Source organism: Cadophora gregata (assembly GCF_030347475.1).
Source record: "Cadophora gregata isolate MNR1 chromosome Unknown scaffold_11, whole genome shotgun sequence".
Classification (NCBI taxonomy): Eukaryota; Fungi; Ascomycota; class Leotiomycetes; order Helotiales; family Ploettnerulaceae; genus Cadophora; species Cadophora gregata.
In genome coordinates this window covers 1,461,372-1,482,873 of record NW_026695934.1, presented here as the reverse complement: position 1 = coordinate 1,482,873, position 21,502 = coordinate 1,461,372, and the positions used below count along the sequence as shown (strand labels likewise).

Genomic DNA, 21,502 nt, shown 5'->3' with positions numbered 1-21,502 from the left:
GAATGAGGAAGGAGAGAGCGAAAGTCCTACTTTTGTACATCAGCATTCAGTAATCCCCGCTTCTCGTATCTGCGATGTCCCTTCCAAGTGTAACTTCGACGTCATCAGAACTTAAAGCTAAGACTAGCGATTGTGAAGTATGAGAAATATTGCGCATATTCTCTGTCGACTGCTTCGTGCTCATGAGTGCAGGATTCTAACAAAAATATCCGTTCGCAGCATTTAGCTTAGACCAACGCTCAACGACACTGTATGGTGCTTGAAGTTTGACTGCTGGACCTTGAGGCAATAGAAATCGTGTAAATCAGTGTACGTAAGTCTACTCCGCCTCTGTTGTTTGGTGGTGCAAGCGGGGTTACGCAACGTTTTACAGAAGATCTTATCCGCACTTCATCGGCCAGGTGATGGATATCACGATCTTACACTAAGAAGCATAAATGGCTGCAGACAAGACTGGCATCAGGCAGAAGAAGAATGTTCTCATATGTTGCGGTACAACAATACATTTGCAAAGACTGTCTGTGTACTTGACAGATGGCCCGCTTTCCCTACAGCAGATACGCGTTGAATAACCAAAGACATAACGCCATTATCAAATACGTAACCCAAAACCAAGTATATCCTAGAAATCCCTAACCTCGTTTCTCATCATCGACCGTAACAGCCTCCAAAATACTTCCCTCTCTTCCTTCACGGTCAAGCACAGCTCTCTCCATAGAAGGATAAACCACATCAGCACCCTCTTCACGCCATCCCTCAAGATCAGTCAACTTCCACTTAGCCCTCAAGAATCTCTCACGAACACTCTTCGACATTCCAACGATGCGTAGCTGCACACCCTTACCAGAGTGCAGGCGAATATCCTCTTTGAGTTCCCCAAGCGCGAGGATGGCAGTCACGTCCACGAATGGCACCGCAGTGAAGTCCCATACGACAACTGAGAGTGGGATGTCTTTCAGGACAATGCGTTGTTGTTTACGCATTCTTTCGACACGCTTCTCCGCTGCGACACTCCAGGATCTCTCGCGCTCTTCGGTGACGCCGTGAGTAACTTTCTCGTAGACAAGCTGGATAGCCTCGAGAGCAGAGCGCTTCCCACGGTGAGCATTAGGGTAGAAGATCGAGTCATTGAAGTGGATGACGACAGTGTCGTTGGGTATGGTCATGCTGGCATGTTCAGTGCGGCTGCCCCGACCACTAGAATTTTCTGCCTTCTCCACGCTTGATGTGCGTCTTGGAAGAGAGAAACCTTCGTCTTCGGTATTGGCGTGAACTTTGGGAGTGACGAATGCAGAGCGGAGCATGGTCCAGACGACAGACCATGCGGCAGCACAGCCAATGCCGATCTCTGCAGAGACAAAGATGGTTACCCAGAATGAGAGCATGGACGCAATGAAGTCTGCTAGGGAAATCCGCCAGTAGCGATAGAAGGCGGAAACTGGGCCGAAGAGATGGAGAACTGCCATAATCTGTTTCTGTCAGTAGGATTAACTGAATCACAGTGAGATAAACTCACAATAATAGCCGAGAGCGTTGATTTGGGAAGCCAATACAGTGCAGGTGAGAAGACGTAAAGTGTCAGGAGGATGAAGGCAGCTGTCACAGCGCCACCCGATGGACTTCGGACATGACATTCGGAGTTGACAGCTGTTCTGGACATGGCACCACCTACTGGCATGGATCCGAAGAAAGAGTTGACCATGTTGGTGACTCCGAGATAATTGAGTTCTTGGCTTTGATCGATGGTGTACCCATTCTTCCGTCCGAAAGCTTTGCCAACGGCGAGATGCTCAAGCGTACAGGCCACTAGAGGAGCCACAACGCGAGTGGCGACTTTTGAGATGAGACCGGTATCGTGAGCAGATGGAGCGATGATGCCATGAGTGTCGACTTTACTGATGCCCCAGAGAAGGTCATCCTTTCGGTCCTTGTTGACAAGGTAACTGATCAAAGTGAAGATGACGAGGACGATGACGGCTCTGCTACTTGCAATGTATTTGATCATATAATGCTTTTTGCCCCATGTCTTGCCGACTTTCTCAAGAGCGAGGAGAATCACAATGGTTCCAATGCCGATTCCGCATGTTGGGCCGTCCCATTCTGGGAGGCGCTTGAGAACATCTCCGATGACGGGAAAGACTCCAGTTGGGACATTACTGAGACCGACTAAGCTGCCGACTTGACCAAAGCCGATGATCAGAGCAGTTGCCGAGATGAAACCGGTGAGGACTGGGACGGAGACGTAGTCTAGGAGGAAACCGAGACCGAGGACACCCATTGCGAGAGAGTAAACACCGACCATGAAGGATACAGCACTAGCGATTTTCGCAACGTCGTATTCATCCTTGAGGTCGACGATGATTTCTGCGGTCAGCAGACCTAGGATAGAAGTTGGGCCGCTTGAAAGATCTGAGTTGATGATGGTCAGCTCGGTTCATGTCCATTCAAGTGAGCGACGAGACTCACCTTTTGAAGTCCCCATAAAGACGCAGATGGCGGCTGGGATCCAGGAGGAGTAGAGGCCGTTCTCAATGGGGATAGTTGCGATCTTTGCGTATGCCAAACCTTGCGGGATAAGCATGATGCCGATCGTCAGACCAGCAATGGCATCTGTGAGAAGCCATGATGGATGATATCGAGGGAGCCAGGACACAATTGGGACTTTGTCGAGAAGATACTGTGCTGATGCTGATGGAAGCTGAGGAGCACCTTTGATAATGTAGTCCTTGACTCTATTGGTCGTGGTGTCGGTACGGACCATCGTCTTGAAGGCATCGACCTTCTCGCCGACTGAGAATTTGGCCATGTTCCGATCTCAGAATGGGTACTTTTAGATGAAGTGATTCAGTTCCTAGATCAGAGAGTGACAAACTTTGAGGCGTTTGACTCGAATTCCACAAAGAGCAAAGTATAGAGATGAGATGGGTATGGGCGAAGTGGATAACCTCTACACTTAGTCTGTCTAATGAGTTGAGGAAGACTAGATGTCGATACCTCAGCTTGGCCAATGAGTGGCAAAGTCGATCACGAAGAAGGATTTCCTCCTCGACAGCCTCAAGACTCCACCGCCCTCGGCGAACTTTCGCAGTTTCTCGGTCTTACTGATCATCTCTGAGATGAATCCAGCCCTTTGGGATGCAACCTTTCCTGGTAGGAAGTACAGTCATTGGAGTGGCTTGGTTGGGGGCTTGCGGTTGTCAACTCCAGCATCCTCCCACGTGTAACCTGAACGTAACAAGATTGACAACGCTACTTTTACTTTTAGGACACACTAAAGACTTGACACCTTCCTCATTGAGATAGGTCTGTAGTATGCTTTGCACTGCATAGTTTACTTTGACCGCGAATTCGCCTAGCGAACTCTCCAGTCGAACCCTTTCTTTCGCCTTGCGACCATATGTTTTAGAAGAAGAAAGAAGCAGCGAATAGAGACTGTAATTACCAGGCTCGCATATGAACAATGGAACATCTGATGATTCCTTCTCGCAAAGTACTTCATGATTGAGAGCCATGGACATGCCTGCCTGAGTCGGCACGATTAGGTTACATCTCAACTCCCTGATCCTTCCTCCACGTGGAAATGCTTGACATGGGAGCAAAACACTTTCCCAATAAACCATCGTATGCAGCACAGTCTTGGTTTTCACACCAATGAATGCATCAACACGTTCTCGAGTATGCAGGGTGATTAACTACCCCTCCATATACAACCAATGATGGACTCATGCCGCATCAAGCTGCCATGCTGCCCCTGTATACTCCCCGATCACACACACACAAATGGACAACCCAGATTCGTATCACCTCTCGATTGGCGTTCGCTTCCACGGCCAAGCCAGCCTGGACAACTCGCTAGCTCGAGCTTGAGTCAACATCAGACTTCTTGTTTAGCTGACCCTCGGATGCTGCCCTGGTATTCAAAAGCTTAGGTGGATAAGAGATTCGGAGAATATTACTCATGCTTCTCTTGGCCTGACGTCCAGTGGACTTTCTAGGATGCCGATTATCAACTGTCAGATATCACAATGCAGCGCAATGCAGCGTGATGCATCTCTCCAACTCCAGGCTCGGACCGTCGTTCACAGTCGCATGTAAGCTAACAGGCCTACCAGAGTTGAAACGGACAGGCCGTTGTCACCAACAAAATGTGCGCAGATAGGTGTAGATTAACAGGTGGATATACATCTTACAGGGTTCCCCGCGACGGGTACAGTGGACGTCAGGTGCGGGGACAGGTTGTTGCATACCTACTGGACAGAACGCCAGAATTCCACTAATTCTAGACCCATCCCACCCAAGACGGGGAACTATGCCAGTCAAATAAGCCGGAGGTGGGCCAAGATGGAAAGGCGGCAGTACCACTTGTTTACTGCTTGCCAGTTAAGCACTTTGAATTCTTGCTGCTTCGTAGTACTTCCTGAAATGGGCTGACTCTCACCAAATGCAGCACAGCTGCGGTTTCATGTAGATGATAGAAAAGACTTAATAATGCGGCCGCGAAGTACAGTACTAGTTCTGTTTGGACACAAAGTCGGAATCTGCCCGATTTGTAGTGTCGAGTGCAGTCTAACTAATAGGAAGAAGAGAACCCTGAGAATAGAGCTGCAATAGTACATACGATCGGTCTGAAAGTACACAGCTGGGACTCTTCGCTATTCTCGCTACAAGCCCTTCTAGAATAGATGTTACTGAACGTTGTTTTGCTAGTGAGCCGCTAGTGAGTGCATTGCTGTGATTACCGTGCTATTCTTGCAGAAAGTGGGACGTGGGATGACGACTCAGCACTTTCTGGACAGCGTGGGAGTGTGGGAGTGTGGCTGGGCGAAAAGAAGGATCTGGATGATGCCCCCGTATCTGGAGCTGGAGGTTTGATGGGGAAAACAAGTGAAGCTGCTTTATTTCCATAGAATCATTGGTTTACATGCATCCCACACATATCTGATCTGTAAACTTGGACATGAAGTGCTCTTTGATCGTATTGAGACTCGAAATATATGTCTGATAATGATAATTTACAGCCTAAAGGAAATTACAAAGCCAGAGAACAGAGAATAATGTTCAGTATTTGACTTCCACAGTTGCTTGAATCTCGTCTTCTCCAAGATCCACCAGACATCTTTACAGCCTTGGCGAACCTCAAAAGATTCTTCACAATTCGTCCACGGTCTTCTCAGCTCCATCTTTCAACGCATCAGGAAGAGTGACCTCATCCTTTTCAGCGCTCTTAACCTTATTCCAGAAAACCTCTCCATTTTTTGGGTCATCCGCAAACAAGTGATCAATAACCAGCTTCTTTGGTGTCTCTCCCATCCACTGGAACAAAGAGAAATCTCTGAACTCATCAGCCTTAAACACCTCCAACATCTCAATCGGCTCGTCTCCTATGTTCTCGACGAAGTGTCCCATGTTTCGAGGTACGATACCAACATCGCCTGGCATGTAGTCGAATGTGCGAGCAGTGCCTTCAGCAGCGAAGATCGTGATACGTGCACGACCCTTCAGGAAGAAAGACCATTCATCGGCATTTGGGTGCCAGTGCATCTCACGGATCGCTCCTGGGTCGATGGTGACGTGTGCTGCGGCGATGGTCTTCGAGATTGGAAAGTTCTTAGAGTCAGTGATGCGCACTTCGCCTCCACTTGTCTTCTTGGGCTCCTGGTCTAACATCCGATGTGTGAAGTTGTACTTGGACTTCTTGACTCCTTTTCCACTTGGTTTCTCGTCTTCGATTGAGCCGGGTGTGGATCCTTGGAAGATATATTTTTCTCCATCGGGAATGTGGGCGAAGACTTCTGGTGCGAGATTGAAGTTCTTGGCGACCACTGACTTGGGAGTGTGTGCTGCAGATTTGGTCAGTTGGAAACAATGTGCGTGAAATAAGATTTTATGTACCTAGCCAATCCGTCAAGATGAACGTTGATTCCTCAGAGAATCCTCCATCATCAAAGACCAAAAGGAACTCAGTACCGTTCTCGCCAAGACCCTGGAGCGAATGAGGTACACCACTGGGGAAATACCAAAGATCACCCTTCTTCAGATCATCGAAGAAACTGCCTCCATCATAGTCAATGGCTGTGACACGAACTTCTCCATCCAGAACATATGCCCACTCGGCTTCCTTATGCCAATGAAGCTCTCGAATAACACCCTGATCAAGTCGCATGTTCACGGAGGCAAGTTCGACACTCGAGCCCAGCTCTCTGACAGTCGTTTGTCTTGTCCATCCTCCTTCCTAAAAGATTTCAGTTCACATCCATATGTTGAACGGTGCATCACGGGGTATTGACTTACCTCGATTCTCACATGGGAGTCTGCGAAACTCCAGCGCATGTTCGCCATGTTTCCATGATCAGTGCTGGGAGGTCTCACGAGATCCGGACTCTGGCGAGACCGTTCCCAATTCCATGGTCCCAAAACAGAGGCACCTTGTCCATTGCGGTATGGCAATGGATCAAGCTTGTCACCTACGGCATCAACAGCTTTGTCCAATGGATCTTTGAAACCTGGAGCATATGGAGAGGAAAGCTTCGACTTTCGAAGGTTTGCTGGAAGTGGTTTTCCATCTAGGAGGCGTTGTCTAGGGCTGTCCTGGACCGGAATTGCAATTCCAAGCTCACAAAGCGCAGCGCTAAGCAGCACGAGCGAATTCTGAAGCTTCATTCTGTCAATTGAGATGGGGAATTGGTCCCTTTTCTAGCTGATTGAGTCAAAGCACTTCGGAGATAATTGAACTTTATGTGAAGTAAGTTCGAGGAGAGCTGCACTTTAAGATGCGGAAGAGATCGGGAGAAGAAGAAAATGTGAAGCTGGGGAGCTCAAGCTTGCCTGCACGCATGAGCTTCTGGCAATGACGACTTTGAAGCTGTCCCCTGCCGGGTGTCACGGCTTCTTACTCATCCCGCCTAGTCAACAAACGACCAATAGCTACCCCGCCCTGCCCAGTCCCTTACAACCGAGCCATCCCCGAATCCTGACCGAATTCTCATTGCAACAACACGGCTTTCTTTCCAAATGGGATTTAGATGTTCACAATGCTAAATCGTGGCTCATTGCCAAGAGACATATCACATTGCCATCGTGGCTTTATCGTAGGATTCTCTCTGAGCTGAGAGCTTCGACCCCATGGGGCATCTCTGATTCCCCTCTTTTACCCCATGATGCACTTCCTCTTGCAAGCGAGGCAAACAAAAACAGCACAACATGTGTATCGCCACCGAAGCTTCTCCGGTTCTGCTATCTTTCTGCTGCCCAAGGATAGCGACACTTCTCCGCGCGTGCAGTGTGGCTTGAGGCCCTTCTACGACTGGTATACAAGATATCTTGATAGGCTTCTTTATTTCAGCCGAGCAAGCTTGTTTTGAAACCAGGGTCGTGTGACAAGCTCGCAAACATGCATCTGATAGCTCCATACTTTTTATAGACGAAATCCAGTTCTGTGGCAGTCAATTCAATGTCGAATACTGATCAGAAAAGAAGCCCTATCCCTGGAAGGGAAGTAGTACGGAGATCGCGGGCTACGGTATGCTGATGACACAGCAGCGCCGTCGGAACCGACTTGGAGGTATATGATCGTCGCCCACTTTAAATCATTTCTTTTCTGTACCTCGGTCCCCGTGACATGAAAGCTATCGGAACTAGGGATTAAGGTCCCAGGCCCCTTTTCAATACATATTTGGTGATTTTGGAAGTCCTGCAGATTTGATGTCCTGAGCCAGAAGGATTTGTTTGTGGTGCATTCATCGTAGCAAATCATTACCCCGCATCCAGTCATCAACCCAACGTTTTCTCATCAACCGTCATCACGGTAGCTGTCACGACTCATCGTCATGGCCGCTCCCTCGAATGGCTATGGTGCTGTGAATCCGACGGGCAATGGCAATAGACATAGCCAGCGTGGAAGCGATGAGGAACAACCACTGCTCGGCAATGGCACATCCAAAGGCAATTGGCGGTCGAAATTGAATGTGAATGTCAGTAGAGACTGGGCAGACGTCGTTCTTCTCCTGTGTTACATCATCACTGGTCTGCTTGACAGTGCATCAATATCCACATGGGGTTCTTTTGTTTCCATGCAAACAGGTGAGTTCGAGGTGCCACTCAGGCCCTGAAAGAGCAATTGCTAAACATCTTCCCCAGGAAACACTGTCTACATCGGCATCGGACTCGCAGCACCCAGAGAATCTCAACGCTGGATCAAATCCGGTATCTCTCTCATCTCATTCTGCATCGGTTCTTTCTGCTTCAGCCGTTTCCACCGCTTCTTCTCCCCCAGCCGAAGATGGGTGCTGTGCGCCTCGTTCATGATTCAAATGTCGCTCATCATTGGCGCAGCCTCCATCCTAACATGGGGTCCCCAGTCTGCAACTGAGAAAGACGACATTACCTGGAATGTCTTGGTTCCTATTGCTCTTGTCGCGTTCCAGAGCTGTGGACAAGCTGTCACGAGTCGAGCTCTGAAGTTCAATGCGCTGACGAGTGTGGTGTTGACGAGTATCTATTGCGACTTGTTCTCTGATGCTGAGTTGTTCTCTGCGCGTAATGTGGAGAGAAATCGCAGGGTTGGTGCACCGGTTTTCTTGCTTTGTGGTGCGGTGATGGGAGGATGGTTGGCTCACAGTGCGATTGGGACCGCGGGTGTTTTGTGGATTGCTGCGGGGTTGAAGGGTATTGTCGTTATTTCGTGGTTTATGTGGCCTGCTGAGAAAGAATAGATCGACTGGGTGAGTCTACTGGTGAGCATGTACATACCTGAGTGTAAAAGGCTGAAGGGAGTTAGTGCTATGGTCCTGGATCTCAAGTAGGATATTGAGTCCTGATGTCACTGTAAGAACTGAGTGTTGCTGTTTTAAATGTCAGATAAACAAAACGCGGAAATTGAGTCTGATAAGTGGGAGATTCAACAGAAGACATTGAACAGTTGTTGTTCACTAGGGAAAAGACTGCAGGCATATAACATCCTTCCATTGCTACAGACCTTGTGATGGGTCTGCTGTGTCGTACTATACATTGACTAGAAAGGCTTTCACCACACCAAGTATCCATCTGCCAATACTCGCGGAGTCTGTTCATAGTAACTCAAGTATACCACAAGCATATGCCAAATGTTCTACAGCATTCATTCCACTCTTTGCCGCTTCTTTGGGTTCTTTAACTCTTCAGCAGCTCCAGAGTCACCGGTCTTGACTTCCATACAATCATCGGTGTTGCTTCGCTTCATCAGCGCATCGTGGTTGATAACTCTCTTCATCTATGTCACCTCTGCTTCCAAACTCTGAACCTTGTCATCTCTATCGGACAGCGTACGCTTCGTCTTCTTGGGTTTCTCTTTCAACCTAGCTATGGTACGATCTTTTCGGCTTTGCTTTGACGAGGTATTCTTCGAATCGCTGTCCGTAGCTTCACAGGATCCTCAGTAGCTGCAGAAGACTCCACGAAGACTTGTGTTTGACAGCCTTCAACGTCAGTGTCGACTTTTTGCTTGGATTTCGCATCAAGTTTTCGCTTTAAGGTGTTGGTTCGCAGAATTGAATTTCTCAAGACTTTTGTTCAGATCGTTGATGGTACTGCTCATAGTGCGAGTGGCTAGAATGTAATCGAACTTGCGGGTTATAGCATCTCTGAGCTCCTGCTTGAGGGCGAGAATATTCATCTCGAGATCGTTGCTCAATCGGTCCTCCAGCTTCTTCTCGACGAGTTGGGTTGTGAGAATCTCGATTTCGTCCTTCAAATGCGCGACCTCGCTCTCAAGTTCTTCCACAGTTTCTCCCATCTCCTCATTCTTAAACTGCAGGTCGCAGATCTCCTTGACGCTATCCTCTCGTTCCTTGTCAAACGTTAACTCGTCGACGTGGCGATTGACTCTCTCGCCCCCCCCCCAAAGTGAGTGAAAAGAATTACCACCCGGGTATTCGGAGTATCTCTGGACTATGGACTGTTAGCATTCTGTATAAAATGTCCGGCATGGGATTCATGGCGTGGCGCCAAAATGTGACGGAAGGGGGAAGAGCAGCATGTTGCATGGTTGAACTCACAAAGCCCGACCCAAGCGTAGTACTCACTCAAATAGCATTGAAGCTCAGAATCTTCGTCTGGATACTCTTGCCAAACCTCCGCGTGAACTTCTTCATAGATCCGGGTCACGCGCTCTTCTGGGATGGGAACTGGACGGTTGACCGCGGCGACGTAGAACTGATCCTTGATTGATCGATACACTCTCAGTGGAGGCATGTTGGATGTCGATGAAAGCACGATATATGCAGATATGGAATCGAGAACTGGACTGAGACTTGTTGTAGGAAGGATTTTATCTTCGATGGTAGGAAGCGGAGGACACTAGCGCGGATACCATGTTGCGCAGCTTTGTTGAATTCACCCGACAGCGCCAAGTGATTGATAGAAAGCACACTCTAGAATGCTTCTTGATCTAAAGAATTTCAATATATGCAAATGAAGTTGACTGCAATCGCAATGCACAGCAGCTAGACGAGATTGATACAAGCTGGTCAGCACAAGAACGCTCGCCGCGGACAACATCTATAAACTTGCCTTAAAACTCGCACATGAGCAGTTGGAATGTTGCAATTTGAGGAAGATAGAAAGCAAGAGTGAAGAGTGAAGAAGGCTTTCAAATATGATGCGGCACCTCGGACTCTTTTGACTCGTTGAGCTAGCCTCTTTCAGTGACTTCTGTAGAGAATTATACCCTGTGAAAAGTTTATTTTCATAGTAACATATTTTAAAGTAGGGATCAAACATTCTTGCGGAGGTGCTTCGGTTTTTATTTTTTTATGGCTGTGTACCAGTGCAATATCCATCAAGAATAACGCGACCTCTTGATTCTGTGGTGTTTATTGACATTCGCCCATACCCGCTCGCTTAAATGGATTGACCCCGCTTGCCGCGCCATCCAGTCTAAAGTAGCATCCGTCTTCCAGAAAGTCGGAGTCAGAAAGTCTCCTTTTCCCCTACAACCAGAATCCAAAAGCTTATCGAAGTATGTAGCTTCTAGTACCTAGCCCTTTCCTTGATCTATAACTGAAAACGAGATGTGGCAAGAATTGGCACTTCTCGGTGTCGTCGCTTATTATTGGCTTTAGATGAAAGAAACGAGATTCAGGATTAAAAGTAAATGACACAAACAGAGAAGACCTGCGCCGTGCGAGTATCAAAGAGCCCTACAGCGACCTCAAAAGACTGCCGAGTGACAAAAACCCAGCGACGATCTCGAAAGACCGCCCCCAGTGCTCCCATAGACCGAAGGCTATGTACACAGACCTTGAAAGGAATAGCCAGTAGCCGTTGCTATGCACCGTAGTAAACTACGGAGACTTTTGATAGCTCAACCCACGTTTGTTTTGTTTTTTGATTTTTTGATTTGTTTTGATGAGCCTACTGTAACTACATGAATCCTTGATACCCACAAGCGCATCGCGGCGTCCCGACGATACAACCCGCGCGCCGTAAACGACAGGGGATGGCAGCTTTCTTCTTATTTGAGTAGATAATCTGCTCTGAAATGCGAAGAGAATGGTCCCAAGTCACGCGCTACACTGGAAATTGAATTCAGACATTCATTCACTTGCAATTATGGTATCTTCAAGCATGTAGACTAAATTATACCTAGTCAAAAACTGTACAGAAAAATTGACGAGATCTTCTCACTTGGTGCTTTGCGATGATTTGCTCCAACGGACTTTCGAAACTTTCGGAAAGTCCAACTCTGGACAGTGAAATGCTTTTTCCAAATGCAACACATGATAAGAACAACTAGATCATCTTCGTGTCAAACTCTCTGATTATAACAAGTCATCTTTTTGTATTTTTATGACCAGGAAATTGGCGAGGAAGGAACGATGCTGCTCATTAAATGTCGTGGACTTGAGAATGTTTCTATTAGTTTCCCCACCCCGCCGACCACAACAGCAAAATCAACAATGCCAGCACTTGAATATAAATGCAACGAATTTTCACCACAATGTTCCGCATACAGAAAGCTATAACACGGGTACATGTCGCAGACGACGGCGAGGCGCCAGGAGGGATTGAAGATGTGACTGATGTCATGACTGTTTTCAATGGCTACCGTACCTCGCAGGCAATTTGCAGCGCTCTGAGGGTGCAATATCGGCCTTCGAAATACAGTGTTGCATGCAGAGAATCATGCATGAGATCTGGAAATGGCCCTCGCTAAATACCCTATTCGCGACTGATGTATCGGCTCAGGACAGGGCAATCACCTTGCCCAGAAGTATATCCTCGAAACTCAACATTCACGAACAATACTCCTCCCTTATGGTTTTCCGACAGCTTGGAGTGTAGTGTCCTCAAGTAGTGCAATGTCCTCATGTACAGCAAATATGCTGCCTCAAGGAAGCCCAAAAAGCTAAAAAAAAAAAAAAAAAAAAAAAAAAAGGAACACTACCTCGACTCTGTCTGCACGGGTTTGGAGTGCCCTGGCTTACACACAATTTTTTGAAATACACAATGCCAACAAAAAGACAATCTGTTACATTCATATCCATCTTGAATTACTTTTCCCCGTTGATGCCTAGTCCATTCACTATCCCACAGGTGTTGTACGGGAAGTTATCTTCGGTTGCACCTTCCGAACGAGAATGCGCAAATTGCAAGCATGCGGTATATGTGGGCTCTGTGACCGGACTATTCACGCTGCAGCACCTTCTGCCTTCCGAGAAGTCGCTATGTTGTTCACCAGTCTGAAAGTCTGCCGAGTCTCAACTAATAGCTTTGTTTGGAATCCTGGAAGATATTGGCCTGACGAGCCATGTACCCGTGGGAAATGAAATTCTGGCTTGTGGAGCACCCAAGAATATGAGAAAGTTTGCGTTAAGTAGAGGGATATTTTGCAAGGAAGAATTGATTTGAAGTCATGTCAGCATTTTGAAGATGAGCCTGGTAGCCATAAGACAATTGGAGGAGATCTTACAGAACTTTCAAACAGACAGCTGCTGGTATCAAAAACAAATATTGTGCTCAGCACTCTGTTTTCTTTCCTCTCCTTCGAGGAAATTTCGGCGTCGTAAATGTTGACTTCCTTGCCGGCTCACCAATGTCAACAAGCTCCGCCCACGTGACACGAGGTCCAGCGCTCTTTCCTTCCTTCCCATCCCCCTTCTTCTACTGCTCTAACTTCTTCTGTCCCATCAACTCTTCCATCTTCTCAGACTTTTGCTCATGAATTAGTCGCATATTTCCGCTCAGCTCTCTTTATCGGCATTCACCAAATTCGGAGTAGACGCACCAATATTTATAAGCCACAATGCCGTATGTCTCAATATTCCCCTTGATGAAGGCGAGAGCGGAGCATGAAGGAGTCGTTTATTGGAATCTGCGCATCTATTACAAAGAGCGTCTTATGTTGATACAGAATGGAGCGAGCACTGTACCACAGATGACCCCAGAGACGCAGCAATACAGAGCAGAGAACCAGACTTGGTCATACTTCTGTAAGTATTCACAACTCGCAGATGCCCTCAAGCTTCAATCCTGCTGTTCAAGCTTTCATCAGCCAGGGGTTATCGCAGATCACGGTCTCGACCGAACACCACACGGTCAACCTGATCTTTCCATGCATTTGCTAATCCTCTCTAGGGCCTGAGGACATCTTTCCTGGCATCGACCCACAGCCTGGTCTTTCTATACATGGTAGCGAGTATCATTCCTCGCAGCCTGGAGACGCAGTCTCTTCTTCGAACCCAAGTCACAGGGCCCTGACTACACAAGATCAGCAAAATGCCTCTCAATATGGAGCAGGACATAAGCTGAAGCTCGGAAGCTCGAAAGATGCCTGCTCTCCGTGGACTTGTGGCAACTGTAAGGAAGGTGGACATACCCTGGCAGACTGTACAAAAAATCTAGACTCTCATGGTTTCCTTCCTGGTTGTCCGGTGTGCAACACGCTGGCTCATAACTATGACGGTTGCCAAAACAATTCACTCCAGGAGCGGGACCATGTGAAAGATTTCCATTTTCTGGTCTTCAGACGGATTGGCAAACCTCCCGTCAGGACTAGTCTTGATTTTCGACATATGGGGAATGGAGAGACTTCAAAGCTGCGAGGAATGCCACAGACTTATCAATTCGCCTTGGAGCGGAAAGAGAGAGGTCTTCCTCATGACCCTGAAGAGATAATATTCGATCCGACATGGAAAAATAATCCGAGAGATATCAAGGACCAGTCTCATCCGTTAGATCGCATTGCAGCAGCAAGTCTACCGGCCAGATTCAATCAAGGGATGAAAGCCGGTCCTGCTGCTCCCGCTCCGTCTCAGATGCCCAATGCAAGACCGAGAGATCCTAACCACAATTTCACTGCTATGGGACACCCAAATACCGCGGCCCATACAAATACCAATGCCCCTCTTCATATGAGCTTCCAACCACAGCTCGTTGCTCAGCAACAACAGATACCACTGCAACTCGGTAATGGAGGTGATCCAAGCTTCCAGTTCCATGCTACACCTGCATCGCATCCACCACCACCAAGAACACCAACGCAAGGAATGTCCCTGTTCCAGCAGCACCAAAACTTGCAAAGAAACCTTTTAGATGGAAATATCAATCCCTCTGTTCCATCCTTCTCACCTTCAGTGAAAAGGCCGCGAAATTAGAATTAGGAGCGAAAGGGGAATTATAGATACCTCGGACAGTTTTCAACATGGCCGAAATGCCACAATAGTGGTCATAACTCAAAACAAGCCTTGAATTATTGCAGGAATCTATATGGAGCTAGGAGCTCAAAATGTTGCGGGCAGTTCGAAAGGAAAGGAAGTAAAAGTTCTGAGGAGAGTCTTGATATGCTGTGGCTTGCGAGTTGCGACGGGAGTGTTATACGTCTGATGAGTATGAATCTGCTCATTCTTAGTGATAGGGATAGTTTTCCTTACCTGGCACTCTACACCCTTCTTACTGTGCTGTACGATAGCAAGAGGTCAATGAACAGAATACTTATCACACAGAAGCCCTACGCTTCAATTCACATTGTGCTGGCACTCCCTCCAGACTTCATCAAGTGACCTAAGAGCCAATCGGGGAAGAAATAAACATTAATTTCTTTGGATAACAAATCATGTTAAGCTTCAGTCAGAGCAATGCACAAGCTCTCGTTTTCTGGATAACCTAGGAGCTGCTGCCAAGCTCACCATTTCCAAGATTTGTTTACTTCTGTCACTAAAACTCGCGTAAATGCCCCACACTGCTTCTGGAACATTGCCCCCTGGTTCCTTGAAGAATACAGAGATTTCCTGGTCGCATTGATTCGGATAGAATGGCGCCTCAACTATCATTGACAATATTTTTGACTTAGGTCAGATATAGCACATTAGAGTACAGAGAAAAAACAGCTCAACATAGCTCTGTTTTCAAAGTAGTGTATTTGTAGGTATCTCATTGCTAGCCTATCTCCAGAGTTGTGAATATCGCTAATGTGGAAACTTAGAAAAAGAGGGGAATACTCCAAGCTCTCTGTATGCTCAACCAGACACCTAGCCCCTATGCAACAAATCATCTGATCTCATCTCGCATCGAAAGCATCCAAGCCTGTAGGCAGCCATAGCCAAAGAAGGCTAGAAAAGGGGGGAGGGACCCATAACAAACAGTCAATGCAACGCCCAAAAGTCACCGTTCTACCCGCATGCGCCTACTTTCACACTCTCATCGCCAATCTACTGCTCCGAGCTCGACCCAGTCTCGGATACTCATCCCACCGAGGCCGAACATTGAAGTGTGGGTCTCGGCACCTTGAATGGTGCGAGTAACCCAATATGCAAGTCCACCGAGAATTCCGAAGCTGCTGACAACCTTGAAGACAAACCAACCTTTCCGCTTGAGCTCCTCGTTCAGCATAAGTAGGCCCAGGGGATCATGTATATCTACACCGCCTCGAGCATCTCGCTGTACTCGTCTTCTGGAATATGTTCCCTGCTTCACAAGGGCTCCCGAAGTGGCATCGTAGTCTGGGTCATTCTTCCTGGCTTGTGAGATCGGAACGATTGTGCCATCAGAGACACATTCTCCGAGTCTTTCGGTCAACCATACGGCACGCTCACTTCTAGCTAGTGCCTCAAATCTGGCGCGCTCGTTTTGCAAACTTCGCTGAAGATCCGCAGCCCAGTTGGCAAGCCTTACTTGGGCAATCCGCTCTTCGCGTTGAGTATGATCTGTGATCCGGGCTAACGCGTAAGAGGTTGTAGCTCCGACAGGAGCAGTCAAGCTTTGGGAGCCCGAAATCGACGATGTGAGAGGTTTGTAAAGTGCTTGGGGCCTGGACACTGGAGTAGAGGAAGAATGCCAAGTGATGAATTTCTTCGCAGCAGAGTGTCGAAGCCATGACACTGAGTCCGGGTCAAAGACTTGGGCGACAAGTGTATGTAATTCAGAGGGAATAAGAGGTTGAATATAGTCCGGAGACATGAGGAGACTGGCATCCATAGTGTCGTGGTCTTTGGAAGGAGTGGTCGATACCGCGTATGGGGGTGATGGCTGAGACGTATGCTGGGCAGCTTCTGGAGTGAGGCCAAACAGAAAAGGCTTAATATCTGCCGTCTCCAATTCGCTCATGATGTTTTCCTTCAGTGATGATATCTCTTCCGGAGAGAACGCATCAGCTCGTGCAACGAGTGGAATAACATTTGTGAGGGCTGACAGTCGGCGCAAATACTCGATATCAACTGGCTTTATTTCTGTGGGAGTGTTAGCTGAATGCCTGAAAATTGTTGGTGACACACGTACTATTAGATACCACGTATAGGACAACATCAACCTGTGATCCGCCATTGCCACTCAACAAGTTCACCATTTCTGGCTCGCTCATGCCCTCAAAACTCGACACTTTCTTAAATTGAGATTCGATGTAGTCGATTACCGGGGTTATGCATTCCAAGCACTGCAAATGTTAGCGTCAAAATTGATGACAAAACAGCATTACTTACTGATGTCTGGTTGCCATAACCAGGGGTATCAACGAAGCAAAGGTTTCTTTCCAGAACCGAATCACCCATGCTCTTCCTTCTCCGCAATACGCGGCTCTCCTCCAGGTCAGACCACCAAGATGGGTAGGATCGTGTGCTTGCATATATCTCTGTGATCTGTGATGTGGTTTGAAGATCCGCACTCCCATTTCTGGACTTCGTTCGCAAACTCTTCCGTCTGGTCGCTGGTATGGTTATAGGAGTAGCAGATAAAGGGTCGACGTGAACAATGTCCTCGCAAACTTGAACGATTGCTTTGATGAGAGACGTCTTACCAACACCTGCGATTGTCAGCCACGTTGAGTGCGAGATTGAGAGTGCAGCTAACCTGAATCACCAGCAATCAAAACCTTCAATCTGCCCATGTTCTTTCCTCTTTCTGTGAATGGTCGCCTACTAGGCATCTTGATACTCGGCATGACCAATTGCGGAGCACTTCCACTATCAATCATCTCTCTGCCCATGTCTTTCTCCTCATCGCCACTCGATATGATTGCTTGACTAGCAACTTCGTCCATCAACGAACCAGCGTCGGAGTTTCGACGAGAGTCGGGGCTGCTCATGAAAGACCGAGGGGCTGGTGAGCCATATGAAAGTGGAGTGGAAGGCCTCGAGATTGTAGCTTGGGATGAGCTGCGTTGAAAGGATGGGGAGGCATTCCGGCTAGCTTCGCCTGAGGATCTAGTAGACGGCGATGTTGGCTGAGACAAATCCTCTTCTGATTTTCTTGACATGCGTTGTCCTAGATGCTTCTTCCAGTTGTGCCTTGCATTCCGCAGCTTATCGTCCGCATCGTCGCTATCTTGAACTAGAGAGCTTATCGTGGTTTCAAGACTCTCAACGCCGTACGACCCGCTTTTGGAAAGATCTCGCTGTTTTGGGGGAGTACTCGGCAACCGAGATGTTGAAGCTTCCATAGTCTTCTCGTCTGCTATGAAATAGGACATCTGCGGAGCTTGACTGCGGGTTGCCAGTGGAGTCGGGTCGTTATCGAAGCTGGTACTTCGAGACCGCCCTGAGTAGGAGTCGTCGCCTGGTAAAGGGCGCATGATGGAGTACTGTTTTATGATCACACCAGTAAGAAGTGCAGTAGGATCATATCATCTCAAAGTACTTTCCGAGACATCGGACAGAAGTTTGAAAGTTGAAGTTGTCTCTTCTAAGATTCATTAAGCCGCGATTGTTGTCAGCCTTCTGGTCACTCGTACCCCGCGCCAGTGGAGTTCCAGGCCAGGTCCCGTGTGCGGCGATAAGCAGCTCCGTCCCGCTCTTGGCATGAGTGGCATGAGTGGCATGAGCGGCACATGCCTTAGGTTACACATGGTAATTCAGGCTAATGCCCTGGATTCAGGCCAACACGCGGTAATCTACTTTAGACGCTCACCCTTCAGTTGAAGCGCTTACCTTGCCCAATCCGGAGCCTCTGCATCCCATCTTGCCCCACGCCATCAATAGAACGGGCAATATCTCAGAAGATCCCCCTCGGCATCACTTCTCTTCTCCTGCAAGAAGGGAAGCATACCATCTCAATACAACTTCTTCACCACGGCTTCACTTGGGCCAAAGGATACGCTAGCTATCCTTAATCAGCTTTGCACTCCATCCTCCCTTCTCTTCGACCCGAGATACACCTCAAGGCTCCCTCCCTCGCCGCTCCCACCATTCCGTACATTTCCTCCCTCTCCAACCGCCCAGAAACTCCCGTTCTCAGTACCGAGTACCATCAGCATACAAAATCTTAACAGCGAGGAAGAACCTGCAGAGATGGATAAGAGACATCCCAGTTCGTTCCAGCAGCTGGAGAAGCTGGGCGAGGGGACATATGCCACTGTGAGTACTAGAGATGCTGTCTTCTCTATGCTGTTAGCCTCTCGCTGTAATCCTCGTGGTGGAGATAATAGAACTGGATGACTCTCCTACATGCTCTTGTGTGTCACGGCTTGTATGGAGTCCATGCTGACCATGTGCAGGTGTTCAAGGGCCGGAATCGCCAGACCGGCGAGTTAGTTGCATTGAAGGAAATCCACCTGGACTCGGAAGAAGGCACACCATCTACGGCGATCCGTGAGATATCATTGATGAAGGAGCTGAAACATGAAAATATTGTCAGCCTTCACGATGTCATCCATACCGAAAATAAGCTCATGTTGGTTTTCGAATATATGGACAAGGATCTGAAGAAGTATATGGACACACAAGGGGATCGAGGAGCATTGCCACCAGTCACAATCAAGTCGTTCATGCACCAACTCCTTCTTGGAATCGACTTCTGCCACACGAATCGAGTCCTTCATCGAGATTTGAAGCCCCAAAACCTGCTCATCAATGTGAAGGGTCAATTGAAGTTGGCCGATTTTGGTCTTGCAAGGGCTTTTGGAATACCAGTCAATACCTTCTCTAATGAAGTCGTGACCCTCTGGTATCGTGCTCCTGACGTTCTTCTGGGTAGCCGAACATACAACACCAGCATCGATATTTGGTCTGCGGGTTGCATTATGGCAGAGATGTACACCGGCCGGCCTCTCTTTCCTGGCACAACCAACGAAGACCAACTTGTTCGTATCTTTCGAATCATGGGAACTCCTTCAGAACGCTCCTGGCCTGGAATTTCTCAATACTCCGAGTACAAGCAAAACTTCCAGATGTATGCCACACAAGACCTGCGAGTTATCCTCCCGCAAATCGACACCGTTGGCATTGATCTCCTGCAGAGAATGCTCCAGTTAAGACCGGAGCTAAGGATAAGTGCTCATGATGCCTTGCAACACCCTTGGTTTAACGATCTGGTCGGCCAGATGAGACCACCTCCACAGCACCTTGGTCAAATCCCTATGCAGCAGAGAGGATATGCTCAGCAGGGTGTATCTGCACAGGGCGGCTATGATTATTGAGACCCGCGAGATCTGGTTTATGTGTTACGAGTGATACCTAGGTGCATTGGCGGGCGTTGTGGTTGATATGGGGAATGGGGAGTGCGTTGCTCATGATAGTAATAATGATCGGATTCATGACCTTTTGTCTATCAGTCGCTGGCTCTCTCTTATTTTGTGTTTTTCTCGCTTGAAGAACCGGTATTTCATGGTCGAAATACTAACTCATGGTCCACTTGTGTCGCAAAGAATAACTCTTAGTGTGGATGTAGGGTCACATGCAAAGGAGATAGGACTTGGGATCTACTCATGATGTCTGCTGTCTGTTGCATATCGCAAATTTTTGTCGATTCATGATCCTCAATACATGTGGAGCTTCACCTTGGTTCAGCAAGTTCTGATGCATATCGCGAGGTCTGGGACGCGTAAGTCTCAAACACAATTTGGCATCCAAACATCCACATTCACAGCTCATAGAACTCTCCAATCCATTGTTGCATATCGCAATTCGCCATCCTGAGTAATGTCAGGCACTTCAACAACAGCAACCGCCTCCACAAGCTAGCGCAAGCCCAAGCAGCAATCTCCTTTTGGCGGCCCACTTCCAAGTCTTCTAATATATCGAGATTCTGACTACGCTTGAGGTAAGACATTTTCTTACTCTATTTTGCATTTGAGGCTTTTGATTCAAGTCGCATTTAATACTCCGAGTCAGATATCAACATAATATTTGCTCCTGACTCAGACTCCTTAGGAAATGAGACTGCATCGTGAGTTCTGCACAACATCCAGCCCATAAACGAGCTTAATTACCTACAGGTATGTTTGGCATCGTGCAGTTGTCTTAGTATTTGTGAAGGGCTTTGGATGCTGCCGCTCAGTCTGGCTGTTTCCCACCAAGATCTGATCTGGTTTATCAAATACTCATTATTTAACCGTAGCCGATTTCCCTCCTAGGGTCTATTTGTTTTCGAAAGGAGACAGTGTGGGGACCGAACGTGTTGTAAAGAGGATGCGCTTGACTCTGTCCGTGTCTTGCCACTCGAGTCAGGCAAGGGAGCCAGGTACAACAGACTCCCAATCGTAGGAATGGATACTCTTCAGAGCGATCGTGTCAACAAGCTTCAAGATGGTCGATCAGCAACTGGCACTGACATTTCCAAAACCCAAATACCGGACGGACAGGAACTCAGAAACGCATCGTGTCTTTTCCTCCCTGCCTTACTCGTACGACTGACCAACCAAAACCCTGACTCGACGCAAAGTCCTCAAGTTTACCCATCCATCAACAAGATATACAATTATGCAAGTCATACTGGACCCTAACTCCACTCAACCCCACTCCATTCATTCCATTCTCTGACTCGCTTGACGTGTTCCCTTTTCCAGAAGCCCGGCTACATGTCGGCAGTGTCAACTTGCTCTGAGACTGACACTGACACTGAATTGCCCTGACACATTCCCTGCACAGCTGAACGACGACCTGACTCGAGGATGGTCCCGAGAATCCGGACTGCGAATCACACGATTCGGTGGGTGGGTCGGCCCGTGAGACTCGATATCTTACACTTTCTTGTCTGACCTAATTTTGCCGAGCGGCTACAACACCGCGAACAAGGGTATGCCACTCAAATCCCGTTCAAA

General features: G+C 47.9%; 7 protein-coding genes across 7 annotated transcripts; 3 read left to right on the top strand and 4 right to left on the bottom strand.

Annotated features, from left to right (window-relative positions):
* Positions 1-465: 465 nt before the first annotated feature.
* On the bottom strand, positions 466-3,122 carry ONS95_002593 (uncharacterized protein). Its single transcript, XM_058495855.1, has 3 exons — positions 2,467-3,122; positions 1,517-2,409; positions 466-1,469 (listed from the first exon to the last, which is right to left on the bottom strand). Exons 1-3 carry the CDS (start codon positions 2,804-2,806, stop codon positions 633-635), a joined length of 2,070 nt encoding a protein of 689 aa, XP_058354584.1. The 5' UTR covers positions 2,807-3,122; the 3' UTR covers positions 466-632.
* A 1,829-nt stretch (positions 3,123-4,951) lies between these two features.
* Positions 4,952-6,940, bottom strand: ONS95_002592 (uncharacterized protein). The gene is made up of 3 exons (XM_058495854.1): positions 6,292-6,940; positions 5,893-6,232; positions 4,952-5,840 (listed from the first exon to the last, which is right to left on the bottom strand). Exons 1-3 carry the CDS (start codon positions 6,658-6,660, stop codon positions 5,149-5,151), a joined length of 1,401 nt encoding a protein of 466 aa, XP_058354583.1. The 5' UTR covers positions 6,661-6,940; the 3' UTR covers positions 4,952-5,148.
* Positions 6,941-7,032: 92 nt separating this feature from the next.
* ONS95_015021 (uncharacterized protein) lies at positions 7,033-9,111 on the top strand. Its single transcript, XM_058508704.1, has 2 exons — positions 7,033-8,079; positions 8,137-9,111. Exons 1-2 carry the CDS (start codon positions 7,827-7,829, stop codon positions 8,709-8,711), a joined length of 828 nt encoding a protein of 275 aa, XP_058354582.1. The 5' UTR covers positions 7,033-7,826; the 3' UTR covers positions 8,712-9,111.
* Positions 9,112-9,490: 379 nt separating this feature from the next.
* ONS95_002591 (uncharacterized protein) lies at positions 9,491-10,227 on the bottom strand (the record flags this gene model as incomplete). The annotated part of the gene is made up of 2 exons (XM_058495853.1): positions 9,491-9,924; positions 10,032-10,227. 2 exons carry the CDS (start codon positions 10,225-10,227, stop codon positions 9,491-9,493), a joined length of 630 nt encoding a protein of 209 aa, XP_058354581.1.
* A 3,052-nt stretch (positions 10,228-13,279) lies between these two features.
* ONS95_002590 (uncharacterized protein) lies at positions 13,280-14,630 on the top strand (the record flags this gene model as incomplete). Its single annotated transcript, XM_058495852.1, has 2 exons — positions 13,280-13,466; positions 13,612-14,630. 2 exons carry the CDS (start codon positions 13,280-13,282, stop codon positions 14,628-14,630), a joined length of 1,206 nt encoding a protein of 401 aa, XP_058354580.1.
* A 743-nt stretch (positions 14,631-15,373) lies between these two features.
* Positions 15,374-18,157, bottom strand: ONS95_002589 (uncharacterized protein). The gene is made up of 4 exons (XM_058495851.1): positions 17,317-18,157; positions 16,950-17,269; positions 16,750-16,903; positions 15,374-16,700 (listed from the first exon to the last, which is right to left on the bottom strand). The coding sequence occupies exons 1-4, from the start codon at positions 18,035-18,037 to the stop codon at positions 15,673-15,675; spliced, it is 2,223 nt and encodes a 740-aa protein (XP_058354579.1). The 5' UTR covers positions 18,038-18,157; the 3' UTR covers positions 15,374-15,672.
* On the top strand, positions 18,141-20,679 carry PHO85 (negative regulator of the PHO system). Its single transcript, XM_058495850.1, has 3 exons — positions 18,141-18,818; positions 18,959-20,502; positions 20,574-20,679. Exons 1-2 carry the CDS (start codon positions 18,753-18,755, stop codon positions 19,877-19,879), a joined length of 987 nt encoding a protein of 328 aa, XP_058354578.1. The 5' UTR covers positions 18,141-18,752; the 3' UTR covers positions 19,880-20,502; positions 20,574-20,679.
* The last annotated feature ends 823 nt before the right edge of the window (positions 20,680-21,502 follow it).

What these genes read in the sequence shown, in the direction of transcription:
- ONS95_002593 (XM_058495855.1), bottom strand. Translation starts at nt 2,806, where the DNA reads ATGGCCAAATTCTCAGTCGGCGAGAAGGTCGATGCCTTCAAGACGATG. An exon ending in CTTTATGGGGACTTCAAAAG is followed by an intron (nt 2,410 to 2,466) that starts GTGAGTCTCGTC and finishes TCATCAACTCAG; the next exon opens with ATCTTTCAAGCGGCCCAACT. An exon ending in CAACGCTCTCGGCTATTATT is followed by an intron (nt 1,470 to 1,516) that starts GTGAGTTTATCT and finishes TGACAGAAACAG; the next exon opens with ATTATGGCAGTTCTCCATCT.
- ONS95_015021 (XM_058508704.1), top strand. Translation starts at nt 7,827, where the DNA reads ATGGCCGCTCCCTCGAATGGCTATGGTGCTGTGAATCCGACGGGCAAT. An exon ending in TTTTGTTTCCATGCAAACAG is followed by an intron (nt 8,080 to 8,136) that starts GTGAGTTCGAGG and finishes CATCTTCCCCAG; the next exon opens with GAAACACTGTCTACATCGGC.
- PHO85 (XM_058495850.1), top strand. Translation starts at nt 18,753, where the DNA reads ATGGATAAGAGACATCCCAGTTCGTTCCAGCAGCTGGAGAAGCTGGGC. An exon ending in GCGAGGGGACATATGCCACT is followed by an intron (nt 18,819 to 18,958) that starts GTGAGTACTAGA and finishes GACCATGTGCAG; the next exon opens with GTGTTCAAGGGCCGGAATCG.
- ONS95_002589 (XM_058495851.1), bottom strand. Translation starts at nt 18,037, where the DNA reads ATGCGCCCTTTACCAGGCGACGACTCCTACTCAGGGCGGTCTCGAAGT. An exon ending in GTTATGGCAACCAGACATCA is followed by an intron (nt 16,904 to 16,949) that starts GTAAGTAATGCT and finishes TAACATTTGCAG; the next exon opens with TGCTTGGAATGCATAACCCC. An exon ending in CCTATACGTGGTATCTAATA is followed by an intron (nt 16,701 to 16,749) that starts GTACGTGTGTCA and finishes ACACTCCCACAG; the next exon opens with AAATAAAGCCAGTTGATATC.
- ONS95_002592 (XM_058495854.1), bottom strand. Translation starts at nt 6,660, where the DNA reads ATGAAGCTTCAGAATTCGCTCGTGCTGCTTAGCGCTGCGCTTTGTGAG. An exon ending in ACTCCCATGTGAGAATCGAG is followed by an intron (nt 6,233 to 6,291) that starts GTAAGTCAATAC and finishes GAAATCTTTTAG; the next exon opens with GAAGGAGGATGGACAAGACA. An exon ending in CATCTTGACGGATTGGCTAG is followed by an intron (nt 5,841 to 5,892) that starts GTACATAAAATC and finishes CCAAATCTGCAG; the next exon opens with CACACACTCCCAAGTCAGTG.